This window comes from Orbicella faveolata, unplaced genomic scaffold (assembly GCF_042242905.1).
Source record: "Orbicella faveolata isolate gen_17 unplaced genomic scaffold, um_ofav_v1 contig_13, whole genome shotgun sequence".
NCBI classification, from domain to species: Eukaryota; Metazoa; Cnidaria; class Anthozoa; order Scleractinia; family Merulinidae; genus Orbicella; species Orbicella faveolata.
In genome coordinates, this window is record NW_028301540.1 from 3,200,924 (window position 1) to 3,216,232 (window position 15,309).

The 15,309-nt window shown below is 39.9% G+C and overlaps 1 protein-coding gene across 2 annotated transcripts in view; it reads left to right on the forward strand.

Annotated features, from left to right (window-relative positions):
• Positions 1-15,309, forward strand: part of LOC110069273 (uncharacterized) — a 44,662-nt gene that overhangs the window by 5,958 nt on the left and 23,395 nt on the right. For both annotated transcript variants that reach the window (XR_016205845.1, XM_089284082.1), the window contains exons 6-28: positions 632-796; positions 1,287-1,847; positions 2,631-2,843; positions 3,371-3,714; positions 4,050-4,287; positions 4,749-4,765; positions 5,322-5,363; positions 5,775-5,828; positions 6,566-6,676; positions 7,583-7,651; positions 8,269-8,313; positions 8,676-8,729; positions 9,419-9,472; positions 9,972-10,025; positions 10,358-10,465; positions 10,905-10,949; positions 11,832-11,885; positions 12,391-12,435; positions 13,373-13,570; positions 13,852-13,905; positions 14,521-14,565; positions 15,110-15,163; positions 15,251-15,304. Coding sequence is in view for 1 of the 2 variants with exons in the window: in XM_089284082.1 (XP_089140208.1) it covers positions 632-796; positions 1,287-1,847; positions 2,631-2,843; positions 3,371-3,714; positions 4,050-4,287; positions 4,749-4,765; positions 5,322-5,363; positions 5,775-5,828; positions 6,566-6,676; positions 7,583-7,651; positions 8,269-8,313; positions 8,676-8,729; positions 9,419-9,472; positions 9,972-10,025; positions 10,358-10,465; positions 10,905-10,949; positions 11,832-11,885; positions 12,391-12,435; positions 13,373-13,570; positions 13,852-13,905; positions 14,521-14,565; positions 15,110-15,163; positions 15,251-15,304 (2,678 nt within the window). In the remaining variant the exon portion in view is untranslated. The remainder of the gene's footprint in view (positions 1-631; positions 797-1,286; positions 1,848-2,630; positions 2,844-3,370; positions 3,715-4,049; positions 4,288-4,748; positions 4,766-5,321; positions 5,364-5,774; positions 5,829-6,565; positions 6,677-7,582; positions 7,652-8,268; positions 8,314-8,675; positions 8,730-9,418; positions 9,473-9,971; positions 10,026-10,357; positions 10,466-10,904; positions 10,950-11,831; positions 11,886-12,390; positions 12,436-13,372; positions 13,571-13,851; positions 13,906-14,520; positions 14,566-15,109; positions 15,164-15,250; positions 15,305-15,309) is intronic.

Here is a 15,309-nt window from a genome sequence, read left to right on the forward strand (position 1 = left end):
TAGTTTTTTTAGTGGTAATTTTCGACAACGGTAAAAAACCATAAGTTAAACCATTTGAGGAGTAGAGAGGGGATCGAATTTTACCTTCTTTATTTTTGCTTGAATGATTTTTAGTTTCTTCTGTAAGAAATGAGAAATATCGCTGTTGAAATGATAGAACAGATCGCAAGATCTTTTGTTCAACGAAACGTTCCGTTGCCGCAAAGTTAAGCAGAAGCAACATGTTTGCTGTGGAACTGATATATCATAACTCAAACAAACAGGCAAACAAGCAATAAAACAAAACAGACAAACAAACAAACAAACAAACAAAGAAGGGAACAAGTAAACAAGCACGCAAACAAACAAATATACAAACAAAAAAAAAGAAAATCAAGAAAACAAACAAACAAACAGATAAGGAAACAAAACGTATAAGCAAATAAGCAATGAAACGAGCTAAAAAAAGCGAGCAAACAAGCAAGCCTTAAAGGAAGATAAAAAAGTGAACATCAACAGTTGATGGACGTAAGGAACCGCAAATTCACGAAACTATTAAAAAAACCTTGAACTAGATCAAACTTAACTAAGAATAAGAATTATAAAGCTGCCTTAGGGTCGCATACTGTTAAGCACGTTTTGGTCCTTGTAGGTAAAGTTGGCAAGTGCCCGCTTCTTCCTCCTCCTCCGCTGAGCTGTCCAGAACGTTCTGAGAACGAATGTGACGTGGATGCCGATTGTATGCTTGATGGTGGACAAACGCCATTGTGTTGTGTAGACAACTGTGGCGGGCGAACGTGTTTCGGTCGAATCAGTAGTAAGTCATTTACTTCCCAATAAGTTATGATGATGATGATGACGGTTCGCGCGAAGCTATATCTATTAACATTTTGGCATGATCACGTACCCAGGAATGCCGTCTAAATGATATTCAAAACTTACCTTTGACATTTAACGAATTTTCATTCTTGATAATGATGCTCGATGCGTCGAAACGTCGAATAACTTTTAACTTTTAAATGCCTCATCAAGCAACTGACCATCCGATCTGTCAGGTTTTTGCTATCTAAATAAAAATGTTCTGTATTAATATTCACGTAAGTGAGACTATGTGCATGTCAAAGCATTTGTTAAATCGATCTTGGGAACAATAACCAGTTGATGGCGAAACCGGTCTCTGAGACTGGACTGACCCCCAGTTCGTCTCCAAGTTGCTAAGCACCTGATCATATCATGATGAAGTGACAACTTTCGTGATTTTTCTGTGCATGACCCTTTAAAAAAAAAAAAATTTTTCCTTTCAACAGACTGCTTTGTTCCAGTGGATATTGCCATTGCTGTTGACAACTCAGACTCCCTAACAACCAGCGACTTCGACAACACCAAACGTTTCCTTAAGCAACTTGTCCGACGGTTTCCCAGCCCGGAGATTCGCTTTTCTTTACTAGAATACGGTGCTAGTGCCAACGTGCTTACAGACTTTCGCAAGTACCGCGACCAAATCCAGCTGGAAATCCTCATAGATAACATGGGGAAACGCGTCGACTCTGAGCGTAGGGTCGACATTGCACTAGAAACGATCAAAGATGAGATATTTAGTTTACAAGGTGGAATGCGACATGGACACCCTCGATACCTTTTATTTGTTAGCTCAGATGAGTCGACGGCCAATTTCAGTGTTCTCGAGGGCGCTGGTAAACAGCTACGGGACTTAGGCGTCACCATTGTTGCCATAGGAACCAATCGTGATGTCCCTGAGGAGTTTATGCAAAAACTAGCTGGCGATAGACGTTTTATCTACAAAGCAGAAGAACCAGGTAAACTAGGCGACTTGGTGTTAAAAGATCTGTCCCGAAAGATGTGTTCAGGTAAGTCCTTTCACGAAAATGAATTGACCTTTCTTTTTCTTGCAGATTTTTTATAAAATGCCTTTTGATCGGTCGCTCAGAGCATGTAGGCTATATGCACCTCATTAACGGTGCTACTTAAAGAAGTACGGCGTTAAAAAAAAATAATAATGGCCCCCGACGAAGGTATTATAGATGACTTAAGAATGAAGAGAACGAAAGCATACTACAGCATCACGTGCATGAGAACTGGAACATGTTTTACCAGCGCTCGGCTAAAGACATTTCCTTGTATTTGTTGTCACCTTCTGAGCGAAAAGGTTGTGTTAAACTATCTCATTTTACCACGCTTAACTCACCGCTTTTTTCCGACGGCCGGGGTGAATAACTTTTACTTTCAGCTGCTCTGATGAAAGCCCACCGCCTTCTGCCAATCTTCTTACCGAGCAGCGTCCGAAATATTTACAGTACAGTTTAAATTTTAAAAGCCTATAAACAGTTTCAAAGTGGCTAGTTTCCTTTATGGAGCGAACTCTGGCTGAAAATTTCGTCGGTTTTTCTGCAAAAATCTTGATGGTGCAGTAAAAACATATCATTTTCACAGATGTTGTTTCAGTCTAAAACATGTTTGTAGGCGTAAATTTACGCTAGCTATATTTCTAAGTGTCCGATAATTTTGTCCAAAGTTTTTCCGAAATGAGCTAAAAAGTGTAGAAGATTAAACGTCCGAGATAAGGCATCCGAAATTTTAACGTCCGAAAATTTTGGCAAGTAATGTATTTTACCTCTTGACTCTCCTTCTAGAGAAGCCTGGGAAATGTCCGCCTGTTGATGCGCCACCGGACCCACTGTTATGCCGGGCCGCAGAGCCCGACCCTGAGGAGACGACTCTGTGTGGTCTGTCTGCAAACGGAGGTGGCGCCGCTGAGACTTATGACTGGGACTGTCCCGGGGAGTCCAAGTGCTGTTTGGATCCGCTGTCAGGCTGTTTTCAAGTCTGCACCGACCCACAGAATGGTAATCACCTTGCGTTTCTGCTGTTCTCGAGAATATAATGTTAAGAATGTGGCTGAGGTTTTGTCGAGGCCTTGATTCTCGTTATGGTTACTGCTCAGTAATTGTACGTACTCTTTGTGACGCAGAGGTCAAATAATAAAAAACACAATCCTAATTGCAAAGTTTGTAAATCTTTTCACGGCACAAAACTTTCATATTATTGTAAATGGCTATTTTTGGACTTGAAACTAGAGGAGCTCATAATTTGAGACAAATGTTTATTTCCACAGCGGCGTCACTTTGGAACACTGTTGGTAGAAACTGCATGTGCGCTGTCTGATTGCTGTTTCGGCAAGAAATGAGTGGTTAACATTTGACTAGGTGTACAATTTTCGCAGATTCCAGTCAGTTACTTTGTAATTTAGGGGTCCAGTTTTTAAGACAAACCTTCACACCCTACCGTAATCCTTGACTTCTGGTTTTTTGTTTTGCGATTTTTTTTCGAAAGCTAAGACTAAAATGACCATTTTTTGTTTGCTATATTTCAGTTTGTAACAAACAGTTTGACTTGACAATAGTAATGGAGAATTCAGCGCAGATCGGTGAAGAACAGTTTAATGAGGCGAAAGATTTCGCGAAGCAATTCGTCGCCGCATTCGATATCCGTGAAGGAGGCACTCACGTGGCTGTTGTGAGCTATGGAAGTGGTCCTGTGGTCCACGTGCGTTTTAATTCCTACAGTGGTCCTGTGCTGAACACAAGAACAATCACTGACGATATCGATGAAATCGCTTTTCGGAGTGAAAGTCCTGTGTCAACGAGCAGTGCGCTTACGGAGGTGTTAAATACGGTTTACGCGGATGGCAATGGAGCTAGGAATGGTACAAATAAGGTGACAGATATATTGCCATTTCCTTTATTAAAGCAATTTTTCTTGTATTTATTTTTCTCGTATTATGACTCCCATAGTGCCTTTCTGCACCTAGTTGTAGAAATGGGTACCAGTCCTTTTCAGGTAACCTAGAATGGAAGGTACCAATGCTTCTAGCTGTTAGACGCTTTCAGTGGAAACCTAGGGATCTCCTCCGCGATAAACGTTTCTTTAGGTTCGCTCAAAATCGTATGGAAATTAAGAATTTGGAACAAAGATCATTTCTCTTCCTTCATAAAGTGGATATTTGTTTGACAATATCAAAGGTTCTTTGCTAAAACGGTATCTCTCCTTAGACAGTTGTTCTAATAACATCCGGGAAGTTCTCGGCATCAGACGCTGTTGGAGACGCGGCCGTCAATTTAAAAGCCCAGTCAACCGATCTGTTTGCTGTTACTACCGGTGAAAACCCGGATGTGGATACCCTTGTTAAGATTGTCTCACCACCTGCTGAGAATAATGTGTTCATGGCAACCTCTTCCGGGGAGTTACAACCACTCCTACGAGCGCTCACGGATACAGTGTGTAAAGGAGGTAGGGTGGGGAGAGTGAGTCGTCTTTAAAAAAAAAAACTCCAAAAGCTTTTGGTGTAGCGCCTGTCATGTTTACTGTTTTATTTTAACTTGTATTTTTTTGTCAATTGCAATTTGCCGTGTCTTTCGTTTAAAGATAATGCAATATTATATTGAATTATATTGAATTGAAAAACAAGCCCGCATTATCTGCTAATATCTTGAATAGATATACTGTCTTTTTAGCCAATCATATTTCTAAAAACCCAAAACAGGTGAGGTCTAGTTCATATAATACTACGTTTTCCGTACCTAGCACTTTGAAAATTAATCTTTCGAAGGCAGTTTTTGCGTAACCTCATTGGTTTTCATTTCACTTCAGCTAATCAAAAACACTTTTATTCCTGTAATACTCTTACTATAGATATTAAACGTTTTTTTTTCAACTTTTGACTCATTGATGTTTTTGTTTTTACTTCGTAGCTGAAAAAATGACAACGGTAAGTGTGAAATCCGTTTAATTTCTTGTGTCCGTTTTGGAATCACTGTTCATTGGCTCCTCACCGCGTTGAATAACGTAACAAAACGTAACATTTGACAATCTTCAAAACCACGAACAGGTAAATATATAAATATACATTGCTGTAGTCCACAAGTTTTTTAGTCTTGGTTGAGTAACGACGTACGTGAAATGAGATGGTAAATTAGTTTCAGTTCCTTAAAAAATATTGTTGTTCGTTGGAGATACTGTTGTGGTTGACCACAACTGAACACCTAGTTTCTTGATTCCTAGGCAATATGCTTAAAGGAATCAAGAAGTAAATAAATCCAATATCACACAATGTCAAAAATGTCATTATGTGATTTGTTGCCTTTCATATCATAAACTCCTTTACTAAAGTTATGTACTTTTGTAATGAATACTGGTTTGTGCTGTTATCTTAATTTGATATACAGTGTATGATGGGTAAAGTTGTCACGCTGAAGTTGCGTTCAGTTACAAAAAATTATAATCCCAAAATTTATTTACCCGCTATTTCACGTTTTATTTTTCAGATTGTAGGCCCTCCTGGTGATCCGGGTGAACCCGGCCCCCCGGTAATTAATATTCTGGATATAGCGACTCTTATTTCAAGTTGTTTAGTGTTATTTAATTTGAACACTGCAGACGCCTAGACTGTTCACATCCCTCTATTTTCTCGTATTTTCATTCGATGATCGAACGCGCGGTCAGAAACGCGAGAGAACTAAACGCCAGCGCGAAACGGAAGACTTGACTGGGTAGGGGGTAGGGACCGCTCGCAAACCCCACCACCCCCCATCCCGACGTGCTTCCCGCTCGCTTTTTCTTTCGCGTGCGTAAATAGAGAGGCTGTGAACAGTCTACAGGAGCCAACAGACAGAAACATTGCATGCGCGCATGGTATCATAACATTTAGGGTACTTCTTTCAAATAATTATTTAGAACTTCCGCAAAGTAACAGAGTCTTTTTGCTTAATTGTTTTTAGGGTTCTGAAGGTCCCCCCGGACCGAGAGGGAATCCAGGAGAAAAAGGAGAACCGGTAAATGTTAAATAACCACAGGAAGCCCACACACGTTTGTATGGGTAGTCTGCAACATAACATTTCGTAGTACATTGTAAAGCCGAGTGCCCGAGCTTAGTATCTTATCGCCAGAATGCATGATTGTTTTGACTTGAATTAACGGCAGTTGAAGGACGATCATAGCAAACAAGAGAAATAAACGCGATTGAGAAGGTGATATTTCCTGACGAAGGAGTCTATCATGATTAACAACAGAAGCAAAGTAGAAATTATAAAAACAGACACTTAAGCAAAACAAAGAAACAAAGAAACAAACAAACAAACAAACAAACAAACAAAAAAGAGAACAGTACCAGGCGCTAGATCCCTTTAAGGTCAAGGAGAAAGAAAAGTTCTTTGAATATTTGATGAATTGAAAGACTGTCAATTTTACTACTTGTAAGAAGGACGTGATTCTCAACTTAGATCAAAGTAACCGTTTGTTTATTAAGGCTGCTTTGATAACTGCTCCATAAAATAATAATAATAATAATAACAATAATAATAATAATAATGATAATAATAATAATAATAATGATAATAATAATAATAATAATAATTAACAGGAAGTTTCTAATTCTCGTAAATTGGCTACCGAAAGGTATTTTCCTGCAGAGTTCTTACATTTTAGAATGTGGCATTTTACCTCAACACCTTTACTAATATCATCGTCCAAGTCTTTTAAAATACCTTCGTGTTCTCGTTTTGGTTTACAGGGAGAACCCGGCGATCCAGGACCTCCCGGGGCCCCGGGACCACCAGGACCTCCGGGTGGAGGGGGATTTGGAGGCCCACCCGGACCCCCAGGGGAGAAGGGACCTTCTAATGTAAGGTTTGTTTGGTACGATGTTCAGTTACCTAAAACACTTCATGGTTTCGATTTCTTTGCATCGTTTCAAAATTTTTTAAAAAAACATCGACCTCTAGATTAAACGACTAATACCCGACATTAATTAAAAGAAAAGTTCAAAATTGGCAGGAACCCCTTATGAAGTAGTCTGTCCACAAACGTTTTTCTTTCTTTGTTCTGGACGAACACAAGACAAGATAGAGAGTTGATGGACAGTCTATTTGGGAAGTGAAGATGGTGAGGATTTGGAAATGGATTACACAGCTATATGAACAAACTGGAAAACAGAGACAGAATTCATAGCTAGATAACATGAACACTTAGCAGTAATGGTTTGATTGTGTAGGACAGTAGTGGACAAATTACAGGAACTCATTAGGAAATGAGAATGTCTAACGATGGATCAAGATAGATTATAAAATGAACACACTTTAAACTCGTGGCTTACTGTTTCAAACTTACTCTATTTTGACTCAATGCGATAGCTTTATTCAGTGATATATAATAAACTGAGGTACCATGCGATTGCGTAGCTAGAATGGGTTATATATAGCAGTTAGTTGGGGAAGAAATAATTCACTCACTTGGTCACTCAGTGGATCGGTAGTAAACAATTTTTTTCTTATTTTTTTTTCTACTACTGTTAAATTGGAGAGATTATGGGGAGTGGATAACAGCGTTGGTGAACTTAATTAACGTTTCCAAGTTTTGGCAAGGATCCGTTTTTCAAATTTTTAAAGCAAAATGAAACCAATTGCAGCAAGAAATTTATTTTTTAAAAATAGCTATTTTTATGTAGTAAAAATTCTTAAATTTTTTTACCTATGTTACAAATTGTAAAAAATACTAGTTAACAGGGTTCACTGTGCTTTCTTTTGTGCAGATTATGTCTAGTGAAAAGGGTCCTGTTGTTGCCCCGATGATTACCACTGGAGTGGCGCAAGCCAGACAGGTGAATAATTTTCACAACAATAAAATATGTAACTATGTAACGCGACTTAGTGAATTGAACTGTATAAATGTAAGGCTTTGTTTTCACTAAGTCATAAGCATAACGGTAGTGAGAACACCCACAACGGTAAACGTAATATTACGTCACACGCTCAAATTCACACCAAGCCTCGTTTGCGAGGGATTTTCTCAAACATCAGATACCTTCGAGTTGTTCACATGATGGTATTCTTTTCATCTTTGCTCCTTTGGGGATTTGTCCACGATAAAATTTGTAACCTGCAGTTTCAAAGCGAGGCTTGGTAGTGAAATTTGCTTGTCTGATGCCATCACGCATAAAGGCTATCGCAAATGATAAGCGCCAGCTCATTCGGTTGGTTTCCTGATTTTGGAAAAACGCTCATCTCAACCGGTTCCTTCCGATAAATGCTAAGCAACCCGGGACACTTTGATCAGTGTTCCTTTTCTTAGCACCCGGCAAAAAACCTTCAGGACAAGCCACAAAGCATTCCTAATCTCGGCAATAGACGTGATCAGCTTTAGTCAACCTAGCTTGGTACGTAAATCTTGCCTTGTTTAAAGTTTTTAAATCAATGTGACTTTGGCTTCATGTTGTAGGGTGACCCAGGACCTCCCGGGAGGCGCGGACCGCCAGGACCACGGGCAAGTCTTAATTAGTAACCTTGGTAACCAATAATTAGCGACGAAGGCAACACTTTCTCACAGCCAAAAGGAACAGGGAGTAGAAGAAACTACTGTCCTTTCTCGGAAGTCGTGATTCGATTTGCTGCTTCTTAACTGCAATCCTGTTGTTAAGAACGAAGTCTTCTGGCATATTGCCAGTTAAGAAGAACCCCCTTAAAACGGCGAACCATATACCAAGGCGTTCTAGTGCCTTCCTTACAGTGACTATTTTTAATCAGAGCTATTAGAACAGTGTCATTCAGAATTTCCCTTGTACACTTGTCCTCATTTTTACTTTACGTTATGTAAGTGTAAACAAGTTATCGGTTTTTTTTTCTCAGGGTTTTCCTGGAATCACTGGCAATAGAGGCGCAGTTGGGAAAAGAGGACCTCGTGTAAGTAACAAGAGAAGACTATATACTAAATTACAGCACTGGGAATCCTTTTCCTTACCCCCGGGGCTTAAACTCACCTTCCGAGGTTTTAAAGGGGTTGGGTGGGGGGAGTTATCTTAAAAAGAGACAGCTGTTTAAGAAGGGGAGGGAGGGAATAACCCCGAATAGTCACATACCTTCCTATTTAAAAAAAAAACACTATAACAGCTTGATTCTTAATTGAAATTCATAAATATGACGGGAAAATTGCGCCTCGCTTCAAATGATTAAGAAAAAGACTAGTTGATAGGTATATCAAACGCATAGTGTTGTCCAAATGTGATATATCAAACGCGAATGACCGCGTTTGACCACATTTCCAAACATCGAGATGAGAGTTGAAAATACAACGCGCAGCGGAGTATTTTTGACGAACTTCGAGGTGTTTGGAAATGTGGTCAAACACTGTTTTGGGTGTTTGATATATCTTTTCAATTGAAACTAAAACTAAGGAGAAAACGGTGGAATAAAATCGTAAAAATCTATGCTAATTAAGATCATATCGGTATCCGAACACCGTAATGGTCTAGATTTCCTTTGTTTAAATTGGATGAATTATCAAAGAGTTTGAGAAAGTAAGATTCATTTCTGATATGGTATTTATAAAATGCCCTGTCGTTATTTATTTCATATATATATTTTTTTAATAGGGAAACGTTGGTTTCCTAGGCCTTCCCGGTCACCCTGGCAGGCGCGGTTTGGTTGTAAGTATATGAGATGCAATAAACAATCTTGTCACAAAAAGATTTCTTTGTACATAGAATTTTACTTTGTTATTTTGTTTTCTTGGCGCACCTATAAACTACCTGGTGCGTCCTGTAGACTCTGCTTATCAAGTCTATGGGACGCACCGTTACCATAGCCAATTGTGTTTTCCAAGTAAAATATATCATGTCTTTGTCTATGTCTGTGTATTACTTTTCGTCGTTGGCCTCTAGTTTGTCAACAACTTTTTTCAACAGGATTGTTACGGTTCTTTTTAGGTGGCTCTTCTCATTACATGTACCTGTTTTAACTTTTTTCACTGATGATGTAAAATTCTTCAATATTCCAATTCTTTTCTTTTTCTTTCAAAATTTAAAATTTAATTTTGTCAAAATCAGTTTCCTTTGGGAGGTGAATTGATGGCAAGCTTATGTTATACTTACGTTTTGTAGTTTATATTCAAATTAGCATTTCAATTCCAATTTACTACTTTCTTAGGGGGAACCAGGAAAACGAGGAAATCCCGGCACTCACGGAAAGCAGGGACAAAAGGTGTGTTTCCAAAGAATCGGTTTTATAAAAATCAGACAGAAAAAAGTAAACAAGAAAACAAACAAACTTGACACCGAGATAGCTGTACTAAGACTCAATGTGCACTGGAAGCCTAGCATGGTGTTTTAAGTTCTTCGCTCGGCTTCCATCCATCGTGGTATCTTCGTGACAACGTTACTTTAAAATAAATGGGCAGTTTCAAGGTTTTTTTGTTTTTTTTACCATCATATTGTAGAGAATTTAATCATAGCGCAAAATATAGTGAAAAGGCATTGGAATCTTGCCGAGGGAAAAGAAGTACCCACAGCTAAATGATTGACCTTTGTACTTAGGGCCCGTCTGGTGACTCTGGGGCAGATGGCCGTCCAGGCCTAAAAGGACCTCGTGGCTATCGAGGTTCAATTGGTTCGATGGGAGACCGGGGCGAGGAAGGAGAAACGGTGAGCGTTGAATGTTAGAAGGATTTTTTATTACCCATGTACTTCGACCTTTCGATTTTGAAAACATGCCTAAATAAACAAATTAACAATTTTGGCGTACGACGCCAGCGATTTGCAATTGACTCGCTACAAATCATTGGTAAAAAGGATGTCAATGCAAATGCTGTAATTATGTTATAATACTGGCTGTTTGTTTGCTTTTATAAGCGCTCCTGGGATCAGTTATTATTTAATCATTTCTTGTCTTGTCGGCATGGAAAGACCAAAAAACGAGATACGCCACGTCGTGTTCCCTTCTAAATAGGGTGCTGTTTCTTGGAATGGGAAAAAAGAGCATTACCCCACCGAATGATGTAAGATATTAAAAAATGCGCGATCGTTAGGAAGAGCATACATTGAAATCCCGCGGTTCTAATCGTTAGATTTCTCCGTTCTCAAGGGCGTGCAAGGATTAGATGGATCACCAGGAATTGATGGCAAACCGGTCAGTTGATTACTTTTTCTAGTGATCGTGGTCCCAATGTTTGATGATTCAAAGTTGTGTTATTTATTTATTTATTTATTATATTTATTCATTTATTATTAGCATTTTAATTTATATATTCCGGCCTGTGTGGAGTGTGAGCTCGGATGAGGCACCAGGGCTACACGGTATTCTTTGACGCCATCTGTAACGTTTCTGTTCTACGATCAAACCATTAACTATCGAAGCTTATTATTTTTACGTTTCTTCAAATTTTTGTCCTGATAATTTATTGAGATGTGATGCAAGGAAACATTGGCACTCAATCGTACTAGCTTTAACCTGCTGGACCCAGAGATTTTCTTCCTTCTTGTATCGCGGAAAAGCCATTCATTTCCATCTTTTTGCAAATGAATAAATAGTCCATTGCTTGAAGTGGGAGGCACGGTGACCTCATGGTTAGTGCGCTCGTTTCCGGATCGAGCGGTCGGGGTTCAAGCCCTTGGCGGGGTCATTGTCCTGTGTTCTTGGGCAAGACACTTTACTCTCATAGTGCCTCTCTCCACCCAGGTTTATAAATGGGTACCGGCGAAGGTAATGCTGGGGGTAACCCTGCGATGGACTAGCATCTCATCCAGGGGAGGAGTAGAAATACTCCTAGTCGCTTCATGCTACAGAAACCGGGATAAGCTCCGGCCTGATGGGCCACTTGGCTGGTATGCAGACTTAAGCTTTTTATATTTTTTTTACCTACCATTCCCTGAACTCTCTCTTTCCAGCACTATGAAGGGTTGAACCCAGGTGGGAGAAGGGAGAGTCTGGGATAACTTGGTTAGGGCTTGTATGGTTAGCGTGATATAAAGTGCATGGCAATTGATGATCTTGTTCGTTCTTATTGCTTAGGGAAAACGTGGTCCTCGTGGATTCCTTGGGAAACCGGGAAACACTGGTACTCCGGTAAGGAAAACACAATAATTATCCCGGTTCACTGCTTTTAGCTTCTAAACAGCGGTCGTTAACCAACAAAATTATCAAACACTTTTTAGGCTGTTCTGTCTTTTCCACATTTGGAATTTTCTTGCTGTGTCTAGGGCACAAAAAGTGAGTCTCCGAGGTCACGGTTTCAGGAAATAATGATTATGCTATATACAGTCCTATCGTTTTAATTTAAGTTGTACTTTCGAAATTTCTTTCAATATTTTTTAATATTCCAAAGTTGAACAGCGCTTTACAGTTTGACAGAGTTCGGAGCTAGAGAAATAACTCTTATCGCTAAAGAAAATTCTTAGCTGCCCAACGAAGAAAGGAAGCTTATAAATATATGAAAGAGTACGCCATATACCGCTTTACTGTTTAACCGACACATCTTTTCTACCCCTTCCTCCGCCCCCATGGCTTCCAGTATTCAAACTATTGTTAGTCTTGGGCCTCCAAAACAAACAAAAGGTGCTCCTTATTTCAGGGTTCTCCAGGGTCTAAAGGTGTCGAGGGAACGGAAGGTAATCAGGTAAGTGAATTTCCTCTGTCAAAAGAAAAAGAGTGAATAATACTTTTGAAATACATAAGCAAGTAAAAACTACCGATATAATGTTCCGACGTTTCGGCGACCTCATTGCGCCATTATCAAGGAATAAATAAGCGAGAACTACTTCAAAAGAGGCAAGACCTGTAGATTTGCATAAATGAAGTTAAGTTAGACGAAGACTTTAGCGCGGATCGAATCTGTTTGTACATTCAAAAAACGTGGTCTTAAATGTTTGATGTACAACATTTTGTTAATTAAAGAGTCAAATTTGTTCCTTTTGTTGTTTTAACACTTTGAAACAACAGAAGATGACGTGGGCTGTTATGGCCAACCAAGTGTGCATCCAGATGTCCACTACAATAATTTCGTCTGTCAATTGTGCACTGATACGCGGTATGTTTGCACATAATTTGCATGTAAAACCACTGGTAGGTATCTTGAGGTTTTCGTTGTACTTCGTTTCCAAGCAATAAGCCCAGTTCTGGAGTACGATCTTATTTTACTCTGGAAAGCTTGATCGGTAGACCATCTTCACCATCCGACACCAAAAAAAGCGGACATCAAAGCTAGGCATGTTCCTGTGTACTATACAAGCGTCATCACACTGTCTTTAAAGCTGTCCGTAATCAAGTCATAAGGATGTAGTTTTAGCGAATTTCTCCGGGTTAGTGTGGACGGGAGCCTCGCCTGGTTTTTAACTTCATGTGTCCCTAAATCAACAAGATTGTTTTGAGATATGATGATTTTTTTGTCGTCAGTTTCAGATACTATCAATTATTTGGACGTCCTTAAAATTGGGAAAGGGGGAGTGTAGAGTTGTATATCTGAAGGGCCCTCTTAAGACAATCCTCTAGATTCACCAGTGAATGGCCAGAAAGAAATGATTTTTTTTAAAGTGTTGCATATTTATCCCAATTAGGGCCCAGCCGGTCCACCCGGATCACCAGGAGCTCCCGGATTACCAGGACAGAAAGGACTAAACGGGAGGTCTGGTAACGTTGGATACATCGGTTACCAAGGCGATAGCGGCGACATGGGGTCCATGGGTCCTAAAGGATCGGCGGGAATGGATGGAGAGACTGGGGAGACTGGGCCGACTGGAGGAAAGGGTTCCATCGTGAGTAAGATAATCTTCCTGCGTTTCGTTATCGTATGCACCGAGAATTCAATTATGCTTAATTACATCAGATTAGAGTGAATAGAATTAGTTAAATGATGTAAGGTTCAAACAACGCAGTATAGCATACAGTTTGTAAAGTATTAGAAATTCTTCACAGGGTCATAAATTGCCGTAAATAACTTAGTTCTTTTGAAAAATTGAAAAGATTAAAACCACGTGTTTTGCGGATACAAGTACTCACAGAACTGACGTCTGACCGTTCTGATTTCCATGTTTAGGGTGATACTGGTCCTGCAGGAGAAATTGGCGGACAAGGGTCAGGCGGTAAAGCGGTAAGTCTAGACACTTTACTAATAGAGCTGTGTAACAACGAAAATTGATTAATTTTTCTCCAGATGTGATTTCCGTGACGTGTAGCTCCTATGTATAATCGGAACAATCACGTGACAGTTTAGGACGAGCTTAGTAGAGGAGCGGTAGCCTCATGGTTAGTGCCCTCGACTCCGGAATCGAACGGTCCGGGTTCCAGCCCTGGCTGGGGACATTGTGTTGTGTTCTTGGGCAAGACACTTTACTCTCACAGTGCCTCTCTCCACCCAGGTGTACAAATGGGTACCGGTCAACTTAATGCTGGGAGTAACCCTTCGATGGACTATCATTCCATCCAGGGGGAATATTCCTAATTGCGTCATGTTACAGGAACCGAGATAAGCGCCGGGCTGATGGCTAATATGCAGACTTGAACTTTAAAATATGACGAGCTTAGCCCTATATCAAAGTAACTCTTAAATGACCTGGGATTCGGTAGACTTTTCTCATTGTGAACTCATACAATTTATCACGAAGTTAACCATAAATTAGGATTTTTACCTTGCCAGACGTTAGCGTAATACGGTAGTTTATTGGTAACATTATCTCATGGCCCATACTTACTTTACCTGTTTTAGGGTCGTCCTGGTAATGTTGGATCCCGAGGATATCAGGGATCCCCGGTACGTACATGAATGGTATTACATGGCGCGATAACGTATGCATGGTATTTAATGACCGGCCCCACGGGAAACAGTGAGTTTCCCCAAGATCACGATCACGTGCGAGTCGAAAGTTGTTGTTTCCCTAGGGAGTTAGAGCTTTTTTTTTCTCCCTTGGGAGTTAGTATTTTGTTTTTCCTAGGGAGTTAGTGAGTTTTGACCCATGACACGTGACACGTTCTCTTCCAGCCGGAAAACATATTTGAGTTGGGAGGTGTAACAAAGTGGCTTGGTTGGCTTAGTTTTCAGTTATAAACAGGCTAGAGGTTTCATCTGGAATTCAAAACAGCATTCAAAATTCGAAAGGGGTTGATTTTCAGATTTCCCAAAATGGTTTCAGACTGCAAACGCTTTTACTGAAGCAAAAACTGTGATGATAAAATGAATCTGTTTTTTTCTGGCTAAGAGACACTAAATCAATCCCCTCTGCGCCACAAGAGAGATCAATTTTGTATATGATTAACAGATTTAAATTGTTTACCAGCTCGTTTTTGTTCCTGTTTAGGGCAACCCGGGAATTCCTGGATCGAGAGGAGAACATGGTGACAAGGGAAAACCGGTATAAAGTGTTTGCTATATCGTCTGTTTATAGTTAATTCAATGAGATCAGCAAAGTTTTTATTTTCCTATTTTGCTACCATTTTAGGGGAGAACCGGGATGCCTGGAGGACGTGGCAGGCCGGGACAAAGAGGAAAGCGGGTACG